This window comes from Schistocerca cancellata, chromosome 3 (assembly GCF_023864275.1).
Source record: "Schistocerca cancellata isolate TAMUIC-IGC-003103 chromosome 3, iqSchCanc2.1, whole genome shotgun sequence".
NCBI classification, from domain to species: domain Eukaryota; kingdom Metazoa; phylum Arthropoda; class Insecta; order Orthoptera; family Acrididae; genus Schistocerca; species Schistocerca cancellata.
This window is the reverse complement of record NC_064628.1, coordinates 411,274,387-411,286,994: the sequence shown is the minus strand read 5'-3', so window position 1 is coordinate 411,286,994 and position 12,608 is coordinate 411,274,387. Positions and strand designations below refer to the sequence as shown.

Genomic DNA, 12,608 nt, shown 5'->3' with positions numbered 1-12,608 from the left:
CACTCTTCCCACCTCATTACCTCCTGGGTCTGCACCCATCACTGTTGACTCCACTCCTCTATACACCAACATCCTACTCTGTAGGAATCAGCATGGGTTTCAAAAAAGACGATCGTGTGAAACCCAGCTTGCACTACTCGTGCACGAGACTCAGAGGGCCATAGACACGGGTTCCTAGGTAGATGCCGTGTTTCTTGACTTTCGCAAGGCGTTTGGTACAGTTCCCTACAGTCATTTGATGAACAAAATAAGAGCATATGGTCTCATCATCATCACCATCATCAGTTATCAGGTCCTTTGCCTCTCCATTTTCTGCGGTCCATTGCTTCCTTCTTAAGGCTGCTGTATGTTGTACCATCCATCATGTCATCCAGTATCTGGAATCTCTTCCTTCCTCGCTTCCTTTTCCCTTCTACATAACCTTCTAAAACTGTTTTTATCAGTCCATCATTCTTTCTTAATATATGCCCAATCCAATTTCTTTTTCTTCTCTTTACTACATCTAGTAACTGACTTTTCTCTCCCACCCTTGTCAGTACCTCTTCATTTTTTACTCTGTCCATCCAACTTATTCTTTCCATCCTCTGCCATGTCTGGATTGCAAAAGCCTCCAGCCTTCCTCATAGTCCATGTTTCAGCACCATATAGAAGAACACTCCATACAAGACATTTTATGAGTCTCTTCCTGAGTTCTCTGTCCAGACAACTGCAGAAAATTCTCCTTTTCTAAAACGCCTCTTTTGCCATTGCTATCCTTGTTTTAATTTCTGTGGTGCACTTCCAGTCGGTATCTATCCTGCTTCCAAGGTACTTAAAATTTTGCACCGGCTCTAGTATTTCTCCATTCAGCATAATTTTTATTTCCTTATTTCCTCCTAGTGCCAGTACTTTTGTTTTATTTGTGTTAATTTTCATTCAATGTTTTTTTTCCACCAAATCCTGTAATTCTTTTTCCCCTGTGGCTAGAAGGACCATGTCATCAGCTAACCTCAAACACCCTACTCTTCTTCCTCCAATTTCTACTCCTTTGTCATCTACTGAGCATTAGTCAATCATATTTTCCAAGTAGAGGTTGAAAAGAGTAGGTCATAGACAGCATCCTTGTCTTACTCCTTTTCCTAGTCTGATCCAGTGTGTACTTTCTCCTCTCACTTTAATTGAAACTTTTTGATTAAGATATAATGAGTTTATAAGTCTTCTGGTTTTCCAGTCCACTCTCTTTTCCCTCATTATAGTTGCCAACTTGTCCCAAACCACATTGTCAAAAGCCTTTCCTAGATCGATGAAGCACATATATAGGTCTCTTCCCGTTTCAATAAACCTTTCTCCCAAGATTCGTAGGAGCCCTGTTGTACCTCTGGTGCCCGTATTCCATCTAAAGCCAAGCTGCTCCTCGCCAAGATTCTCCTCCATTACTTTTTCAAGTCTCTTATTAATTATTCTTTACATCACTTTGGCTGCATGTAAAATGAGGCTGATTGTTCTGTGCTCGCTGCATTTCTTGGTTCCTTGTTTTTTCGGTAATGGAATCATTACTGTTGTCAGAAAGTCCTCAGGCCATTCACCACTGTCATATATTTTATTACATAACCTCGATATTTCTCTTATTCCATCTTGGTTCAAGCATTTTAATATTTCTCCTGGTATCATATCTGTACCTACCGCTTTGCCATTTTTCATTGCAGCTGTGGCAGACTTTACTTCTTCCATTATGATGGTTGGTCCTTTCTCATCACCACTTACACTGTTGTGTGATTCAAGTTCCAGAGTTTCTGGTTTGCTATTCGTGTCATATAGCTCTTTTAGATATTCTTCCCATCTCTGGAGGACATCGCCACGATCGTTGTTCACTACCTCTTCGTCTTTACTCAAAATTTCTATAGTAGCACTTCCTGCTCTGATTTGTTCCCATATCATAGTTTTTACTCTGTTGTATAGTAAGTCGTATCTTCCCTTCCTGTCCAGTTCTTCAATTTCATCACATTCCTCTTTCAGCCATTTTTCCCTAGCCTGCTCTATATGGACTATCAGACCAATTGTGTGATTGGATTGCAGAGTTCCTAGATAGCAGAACACAGCATGTCGTTCTCAATGGAGAGAAGTCTTCCAAAGTAAGGGTGATTTCAGGTGTGCCGCAGGGGAGTGTTGTAGGTCCGTTGCTATTCACAATATATATAAATGACCTTGTGGATAACATCGGAAGCTCACTGAAGCTTTTTGCAGATGATGCTATAGTATATTGAAAGGTTGTAACAATGGAAAATTGTACTGAAATGCAGGAGGATCTGCAACGAATTGACGCATGGTGCAGGGAATGGCAATTGAATCTCAAGGTAGACAAGTGCAGTGTGCTACAAATACATAGAAAGAAAGATCCTTTATCATTTAGCTACAATATAGCAGGCCAGCAGCTGGAAGCAATTAGTTCCAGAAATTATCTGGGAGTAGGCATTAGGAGTGATTTAAAATGGAATGACCATATAAAATTAATCGTCGGTAAAGCAGATGCCAGACTGAGATTCATTGGAAGAATCCTGAGGAAATGCATTCCGAAAACAAAGGAAGTAGGTTACCATACACTTGTTTGCCTTCTGATTGAATACTGCTCACCGGTGTGGGATCCGTATCAGATAAGGTTGATAGAAGAGAGAGAGAAGATCCAACAGAGAGCAGCACGCTTCGTTACAGGATCATTTAGTAATCGCGAAAGCATTACGGAGATGATAGATAAACTCCAGTGGAAGAATCTACCAGAGAGATGCTCAGTAGAAGTTTCGAGAACATACCTTCACCGAGGAGTCAAGCAGTATATTGCTCCCTCCTACGTATATCTTGCAAAGAGACCATGAGGATAAAATCAGAGAGATTAGAGCCCACACAGAGGCATACCGACTATCTTTCTTTCCACAAACAATACGAGACTGGAATAGAAGAGGGAACCGATAGAGGTACTCAAGGTACCCTCCGCCACACACCGTCAGGTGGCTTGCGGAGTATGGATGTAGATGTAGATGTTTGGTCTTGCAGCTATTGAACACTATCTTTCTCAATGTCCGGATTCCAAACCCAGTACCTCATTCCTCGTACACCTTACTAACTGTATTCTAATACACAAGAAATTCTCTTCTGAAGGGAAGGTATACAAACAAATCCTTGGCACAGCCGTAGGCACCCGCAGGACATCCTCCTGTGGCAACCTGTATATGGGCCTCTTGAAATCTGAAATCTCTAGTCTGGTTTGGGTTGATTGATAGTGTCTACATGATGTGGACTCAGGGTCAAAACGCTGTGTGCTCATTCCTTCACAATCTCAACACGTCTCCCATCCACTTTATCTGTTTCTCCTGAATCCAGCGTGCCATCTTCCTGGATATTCACCTCTACATCTCTGATAGTTCTGTCCACAGCACTGTCCACATTAAGCCAACCAAGCTCCAGCAGTACATGCATTTCGACACTGCCATCCCTTCCGCACCAAAAAATCCCTCATATACCACCTGGCTACCGGGAGATGGCCTACCCGCAGAAACACAAGCTCCCTTGCCCAGTGTAAAGGTCTAGAAAAGGCATTCACAGTCAGGCACTACCTGCCAGTCGTTGAAAACAAATATCCCATGCCATTTCCACATTAAGCCAACCAAGCTCCAGCAGAACGTGCATTTCGACACTGCCATCCCTTCCGCACCAAAAAATCCCTCATATACCACCTGGCTACCGGGAGATGGCCTACCCGCAGAAACACAAGCTCCCTTGCCCAGTGTAAAGGTCTAGAAAAGGCATTCACAGTCAGGCACTACCTGCCAGTCGTTGAAAACAAATATCCCATGCCATTTCCCTACACACCCCCAATCCTCCCACCACTTCGAAGAACCAACTACAATGGGGCGACCCCTTTGTCACCTAATACCAGCATCCATCGTCAGGGCATAATCTAGACTACATGACAGTCGAGACGTAAATGGTTGGAGCAGGAATGAATCACACTTATTGACTTGAGCCTTTAATAGTAGGCACATACTCGACAAGTAATTCCTCAGGTAATAATAATGTGAGAAAGAGTAAAAAGTAATAACTATGTACATAAATGAGAAGTAAACAAGAAACTCTCGAGTATACTGGCTTGAAGACGAAGCACCATTAAATAAAAAAGTAAATATAAAAACCATAAGTAAGTTGAAAACGTTTTTTTTAAGTTGTATCACAATATACATGTATATTTAAGTGATATCTTGCCACATAGAAAGACTGGCCATTACAGGATAATTTCTTGCATCAAACAGGATGTAAAGTAAAGAAGATGGAGATACACAAGGTAGACTAACATTGTTTAGCACAATTTAGCTGAATTGAAAAAAAAAAAAATGAAATGCTTGTTATTAAAAATGAACTTTTATTCTCTTTTAAAGAAGGAAAACTTATCAAGTGTTTTTAAGTAATTATGTTGTTCGCATTTGTATGTTAATGACATAATTTATTTTAAAGGTTGTGAGAGGTCCTGACGTTATTCCTTTAATTGGGGGAATATGAACTGTTACATTCCATTTAGGCAAACAACATTTCACACTACTTATGTAGTACAAGGAAAGACGATTGTGACAGAATAATATTAAGCAGGGAGTAAGTCAAAGAACATTACTGTGTGCTGGTTTTATTTTCGTATGTGCAGACATTAAAGGGGAGGTGTGAAATATGAGAAAATGGCAAGGTATGATGACAAGTAAACAGCTCTACCTGCAGTGGGTGGGGCCCTTTTACATTTTGGTGTCATGGCTGGGCAATGGCTTGACCATCAAGGAGCAGCCGCACTCTCCAAGAATGAGAACAAAATACAAGATGGTTTTGTGACAAATAAAATATATTGTAATCTCTGGTATCGCGTTGAGCCTTTGAGGCATATGTCATATAAAAAGTTGTGTTCTACTCTAATTTACGAGTCACTCTAATGGCCTGTACACCCATTCAGACATGCTTTTTCATGATATGAGTAGAAGTTATCTTATTTTGCCCCCAATAGCAACTGCAGAACATGAAAAGGTCAAGCCTTTCCTGTGCTACACATGGGATTTCTGAGGCACTGATTAGCAGGACCTCTACTTCATGAGAATCAACTATGGTGGCTGTATTAAAAAGTAAATGAATCAGTTATTATGTTGGGTGACAGATCTCATGAAGTGTTCTAACTCAGCTTCAACTACAAGAAGCAAGTCAGCAGCTACTTAAACCAATGAGAAAAACACTTCCAATGTCTGCCTCCTTCCACAACTAATGTAAAAGTTTGCAAAAACAGACATAATGTCTTACGGGATAACCGCAATCAGTGATTTTATAATGTTACTTAAAATCCGTCTTGATTGCAAATTTTTTATTATTCATATGACCGGTTTCGGTTCATTCAGAACCATCTTCAGATCTGATATTTCAGTTACAGGAGTAACCCGTCAAAATCCAGCAACTTTCACATGCTACGTCACATGTGACATAGCATGTGAAAGTTGCTGGATTTTGACGGGTTACTCCTGTAACTGAAATATCAGATCTGAAGATGGTTCTGAATGAACCGAAACCGGTCATATGAATAATAAAAAATTTGCAATCAAGACGGATTTTAAGTAACATTAATGTAAAAGTGTCCAGGATTGCTTCCTTGAGCCTTTTACTCGAAAAAGTGACCCTCTTCACATGACTTCCATAGTGTCTTGATACTGACTGCTTTTCCATTGTCTGAAGGCCTTCCACACCAAAAATTCTTAAGTTCTAAGGACATGATTGGACATAGCTTGACCGCTTGCCAGACTGAACTAATATATTACAACAATATTTAAATAGAGAACTGTTATATGCATTCGGTCACACTCGGACCATTCAAAATAAATATAAATAAAGGTTTCTCCTTAATTAAATAAGCCAGTATTCTGGTGCATGTGCACTCATGACAAATGACAACAGATTGTCATTAAATATTGTATAAACAGTTATTCAGACCTACTTGTCAGAAGCATCTTTCAGTACTCTTTTACGAAGTTGGTGTCAGTTCACACATGTAGTTGTCCATTTCTTAAACTGCCATGATTTTGTATTATCAATTGTAATTAACATTTAAATAAAGTTACTTGCAAAATAATAGACTGTTCATTGAATACAAGACAAAAGTATAACAAATTGTGAGGTATTCATGTTGTACTCATTTGCTGTGTAGGTATGGAGGATACAGTGTTCTGAGAAACACTTGCATAATGAAAATATATAGAAAACATAATAAATCAAGAAGTAAAACAGATACAGGTGTGTAGCTTTCAGAGATGATAGCTATAGTTCAATGCTATCATCTGAGATATCATATGTTGAAATCACATGAAGCATTTAAAAGTTGTTAATTCAGAGGATCATTGTGAAAATGTTCATTTAATGTGAAATACTAACTTTCATAGTTGTAAAAACATTGAAATATTGTTGCATCATTGGATGCACCACATTTTTCTGGTGTTACTGATGTATTCAGATTTGCTTTAATACTTGACTGTGAATTATTATAGATTTTTGGAGAGCTGCAAGAAGCCATCTTTCAGCTTGCCATTTTTTATGCATCTCCTGAACAGAGGACATGAGAGCCACAGCATTCCAAATTCCCAACTTTGTATTTACCCATTTACAGTGGCGCTGCTTGTCTTTGTACCTGGAATTGCCCGTACCTGCTGCAGTGTGTTCTGAGCTGTGGACCTGCTAGTGTTCAGCCATACAACAATTTCACCTCCCGTCATACCACTTCCAAGCAGCCAAATCGCTTGCCTACATATGCATAATGTTACACTGTGGCACAACATGCATCTGAACATTGATTGTAGTGACTGCTTAACAACACAAGCTTTCTGGATCCTCCCCTCTGCACCAGCTTTTCTGAATTGCACAGATGAGAGTTATCACTACTATACATTTTACACTGTCAGAATTATCATGGCCTCATCCTACAGTGAGCTACTGTCCCCACATGCTCCACACAACAATTTATGCACCCTCTGTCATATCACCATCTCGTTATTCATGTGTCATCACCCTTACTGTGTGGCACTCTCTGCCAATGCATCCACCCATATTTTCCCCTTCTCTGCGCCCTGCCCCCCCCCCCCCCTTCCTTCCCCATCCCCTTCTCCACAGCCTCCCGACGCTGCACCTGGCAGCCTTGTTGCCATCTGTCCCTGCACACTGTGTCAGACAGTGCTCTTATTCCCCACCCCCACCCCCCACCTATGCCCTGCTAACCCTCCCCCTTCCCCGCCACATTGTGGATTGCTGCTTCATCCATTGTGACAGTTGCATTCCAGCTGGAGCTGCCGGAGATAGGAGTCATGTATGCATGAGGTGTGCTTGCTTGTATAAATACACATGTTTTCTTTTCTTGAGAAGGCTTTGGCTGAAAGCTAAATGTGTAACAGTTTTTGCATTGTGTTTGTCTGCAACTTAATGTGTCATTTTTGGGGATGAGTAGCAATGCATCGTGATCATAATTAAATATCGTTGATATTCTAACCTAGACTCTCCATTATATGTTTGTCTTCACAGTGACAAGTGTACAGAAAAGAGTTAAAATTTCTTGCCTGGTAACTGGCTATCCTAAAATTAATGCTTAGTCATATTTATCTAACAATATGCCAATTTAAAAATGAAGTAACAATTAGTCTAGTTTGTTGCATGTTAAAAATGCAGCTGTAGTTTCAGCATTATAACATGAAAAATTGGCAAAAGGTATTGTGCATTATTTTCTTGATTCTATTGCTTGACAGCAGTTGCTTACTGTAGCAACATTCGAGAAAGACAACATTGCAGTAGTATACTTTCATGTAATGTTCATCCTGTTCATCAGATCTGAACAAGTTCCATTTACATACTGGTCTATTTTGCTAATTATGACTAGTTTTCTTGTGGGTATTGGTAGTTGACTCTCATTATTATTCTCATTTCGAACAAAACATTTAGTTAGACATGTATTCCATTGCTGCTGCAAACATGAACCCTTTTTTTCATTTAGTGGACTGATAGCCGTGGCAACCACAACATCAGAAATGTATCAGAATTCGTAAATTATTTTCATTCATAGAAGAGCAGCTAATTTGCCCTCTTTCTAAATCTTTTTGTTATATTTGATTACAGATGGATCCGAGAAGGGCACCTATCATATCAACATGTGACACATTTCTTCCCTCAAGGAGTCTGCATCAAGAAAAGCGATAGAACACAGTTTGGTGCATCAGTGCAAAGTGCAAATTATTCCACCATATTAAAAGGCACTGGACTTTTAATAAAGTGGTTGGGCGTGAAATATGTGCCAGTTCCAGATGTTCATAAGTTAGTTGAACGGCAGGTCCATGAATTAGGGTTGCCAGGTATGTGTTACACCATTTTTTAGTGAACTTTGACTTTGTGCTTTAAAATATTTGTGAAGCTAATGACAGACTGCTGATCTAGGAACAATAACTTGTGAAGGTTTCACATTTCCACAAGGAGGAATTTACTTACTTCATCAATAGTGTATGCTCATGATATGCATTCATTTATTTTGTGTAGGCTTATTTTGTCAGAGAGTCATTTGAAATATTTCAGTCTCTATGTTTAATTTTGTGTCTTCATGTAATAAGATTTTCTTAATCTCAAATAAAGTTTATGTGTAGAGTCTTGTACTGTTAGGAAGCAAGGGAGAGGATGTTGTTATCGGTGGCCGGTATCCTCTTTCTACAACACAAATGCACACGTGGATTAATACATCTCTTTTACAAATGCACACGTGGATTAATACATCTCTTTATTTATAAGTACTGGACGTTTTTACTTATCTTGATTAGAGTCGGTGTGTTGTGGTACAAGCTCATCAGTAATAGACCTCATGCTGACAGTAATGGTAACCTTGCTATACTCACAATTCTGGTTGCTTTCTATTGTCATAGCCTCTGCTGAATTGTGCCATACCGCAAATGAATGACAGATGCCAACCTGGAGTAATGAGTCAAGTCAGTGAGGTCCTCTGGTCAGCAGTGGCAGCATAAATAATTGCTGTCGAGAGGGTGTTGGCGGCTTGTTGCTAGTGCTTGTGTCTCTGGCCTCTCTCGTGATAAGTACACTTGATCCAGTGCCTACTATCGATCTTCACCCTACATCTTTGCCGACGTATGTGCTGGCAAGAGCTTATGCCAGCACATTTCTCTGCCCGAAAATGGTGCACCCTTGTTAGGTATGGGGTATGCAGACAACAACAGGGCGGAGGCAGGACACTGGACGGATGAGCCAGGATCCGTTATAGTTGAGGATGGCATAATCCAGGCTGTACCCCACCATCTGGCTTGTGAGGCAACAGGAAGATCCTCCAGAAAACTGCTGCCAGGGCACACGTCCAGCCCTGAGGGCATGTCCTGGGGTAATGACAGCGACGGCAATGATGGGTCTACGTCCATTGGATTGGCGAGCGTGGGCGAGGGTACATCTTCCATCTACTCCTCCTGGGTTGCCCTGGTAGCATTATTGGGCGGCTGTGGAGGCTGTACAGTCCATGAGGCCATGAATCTGTGGGAAGAAAAGCAGCAGAATCAAGTGGCAGTTGATATGTACAAATTTGTGGTTCTTGTGGCGGCACTGCAAACCATCAGGATCTGCAATAAAGTACATAAAAGAGCCAATGTGTTCCTGGATCATACCACTTTCCCAGTGCTCACAGTTGTTATAAACTCTGAAAAAAACAAGATCACACTGCACAAAGCGATACTTGCAGACCGTTGGCGGTGCCAGATGCTGCAGTGGGCGGAACAAGTGTAGCAGCATCTGATGGCAGCAGCCATGCAGAAGTTCTGCTGGTGATGGTCCGTCTCGGGGGTGGGAGTGATAGGAGGTGAGAAAGAATTGCAGCACCTGTTCTCATATGTGGGTGATGCGAAGCCTGGCCATCTGTTTAAAAGTGCGTACGAAGCATTCTGCTTCTCCGTTGGACTGGGGATGAAACAGAGCACTTGTTAGATGACGAATGCCATTTTGTTCACAGAACTGTTCAAAATCACTTGAAGTGAACTGTAGTCTTTTGTCTGACACAACTGCTTCTGGCAAACCTTCTATGCAAAATATGGAGTACAACACTTGAATGGTGCTATGTGACATGGTAGAAGCCATAGGGGCAGCAAAGGGTAACTTGCTGAAAGAGACTGCTGCTATGACCCAATGAGTGTTCCTAAATGGTCCTGCAAAATCATTGTGTGCTTGTTAACATGGCAATTGTGTCTTAGGCCAAGCTGCAAATGTTTGTGGTGGAGTGGACTGGTTTTCCATGCATGCGCGACCCTGTGATGTCATCTGTTCAATATGAGCATCCATGTCCTGTCATGTACAGTGCCATTGCGCTAACTGTTTATGAAAACAGTTCACTGATGTCCTTGGTGTCGCAATTGCGACATGTCCTTTTGCAACACTCTGGGAATAAGCAAATTGTCATTTTGAATTAGAATCACACTTTGTTGTTGTGAAAGGTTATGCCAATCTGCAAAATATCGGTGCATGACTGAGTTCTGGACACTGTTCAGTGAATGAGGCCAAGATGTGTGAATGTAATGAAACAAAGTCTTGAAACCTGAGTCTGCTTCCATGGCCTGTGCAATCTTTCTGTAGTGGAAGGGAAAAGATTCCAGCAATTCAGAGTCCTGCACATTGATTTGGCAATAAGATGCAGCAGGTGCATCAAAATCAGAGTCTGGGCCAATTGGAAAGTGAGATAGGGTGTCTGTGTTGTCATGCTTTGCTATAGGTCTGTACACAATTTCATACTGATACTGCAACAACAACAAAGCCCATCATTGCAATTTCTGAGGTGTGCATGAAGGAACTGGCTGTGATGGATGAAACAAGGATTGCAGAGGCATGTGACCTCTTACTAAAAAGAACATGCAACCATACAAATAGTGATGGAATTTGGTCACACCATACACAGTAGAGAGAACCTCTTTTTCTATTTGAGAATAATTGTGTTGAATTTGAATTAACAACTTCGAGGCAAAAGCAATAGTTCTGTCTTGTTCACCAGTCCTGTGTGAAAGCACAGTGCCAGTTCCATAGGAGGAAGCATCAACTTGCAAAACTACTGGCTTGTCAGGGTCAAAATGCACTATACATCTGTTACTAAGCAAGGCATTTTTGAATTTCTGAAATGCGTCTTGACAGTCTTTAGTCCACACAATAGGTACATTTTTGTGACGCAAGCGATGCAATGAAGCCGCAATCTGAATGGCATTCAGTATAAACCAAATGTAGTATGTCATCTTGCCTAGCACTGACTGCAGTTCATATACATCATTGCGAGGAACAGGCAGGTCATGGATTGCAAGCAAATGAGATTGGAGGGGGTGCACACCCTGACTGTTTATCACATGACCTAAGTACTATAGTTCAGTTTGAAAAAAGTCACACTTTTCAGGACAACACTTGAGCCCTCTTTCTTACAACACTCAAGAAAGAGTACACAAATTGGCAATGTGTTCCTCTGGTGTATGACCTGAGGTGACAATATCGTCATGGTAGTTTGAACAAAATGGCACTTTTGCAGTCATCAGTGCCAAGTAACATTGAAAAATGGCAGGTGCAGAAGCACTGCTGAATGGCAACTGCAAATACGCAGAAGCACTGCTGAATGGCAACTGCAAATACTTGAACAGTCCTAAGTGTGTATTTACAGCAAACACTTTCTGTGATTCTTCATCCAGTGGAACTGCAAGTAGACATCATGCAAATCTATCTTAGAAAAGAATCATCCTGCACCAAGCCTGACGATGAGTTCCTCAGGGCGAGGTAATGGATAAGTATCAACTACTGTTTGTGGGTTGAATGTAGACTTGAAGTCAACATAAATGCGAATATGACCAGAAGACTTAGGCAACAAACTGAGAGGACTTGTCCATTGACTAACTTCAATGGGAGCAATTACACCATTAACTTGCAATTGTTTCAATTTATTGACTGCTTTTTATTTTAAAGCAATTGGAATGGGGTGGGCCTGGAAAAGCTTAGGCTGTGCATTGTCTTTCAGTGTAACATGTGCTGCAAAGTTATTAGCTTTTTCCGTTCCTTCTGAAAATAATTCAGGGAATTCTTTAAGCAAGCTAACTACATTGTCTGTTGGGTCAAAAGCTGAGACTGAAATTACATTGTCTTGGATGCTGAGCCCAAGCAAATCAAAGGCATCTAGACCAAATATGTTGCCACTGTCTCTTTATTTCAACACAGTAAAATTCACTGTCCTAGTGTGAGATTTGTAAGTGGCAGGCAAACTACACTGTCCAAGCACTGGAATTTGCTGTCTGTTATAAGCAGTGAGGTGCTCCGTAGATTTAGAAAGCCATGGTGAGCCTAACTGTTCTTCTGTAGTGCAATTAAGCAAAGCTACTGAGACACCTGTATCTAACTGAAAGTTCACACGACAGACAGCAATTCGTAATGAGACAAATAGTTTGTTAGAAAGTTGTTGTAGAGCACTAGGGCGAGAAGGAGACACAACCTTAATCTTTCTTTTCTCAGAAGCTGTTGAAAACACAGCATTCACTGCAAGTGCACAAGCCTGTTTTTTCTGAGAGTGGGTAAAATTGGCG

At 40.9% G+C, this 12,608-nt stretch overlaps 1 protein-coding gene across 5 annotated transcripts in view; it reads left to right on the top strand.

Moving 5' to 3' along the window:
- The window catches only part of LOC126175158 (TATA box-binding protein-associated factor RNA polymerase I subunit B), a 324,489-nt gene that overhangs the window by 203,320 nt on the left and 108,561 nt on the right, over nt 1-12,608 (top strand). For all 5 annotated transcript variants that reach the window (XM_049921739.1, XM_049921738.1, XM_049921737.1 and 2 more), the window contains one exon: nt 8,146-8,378. In XM_049921739.1, the coding sequence (XP_049777696.1) occupies nt 8,146-8,378 (233 nt within the window). The remainder of the gene's footprint in view (nt 1-8,145; nt 8,379-12,608) is intronic.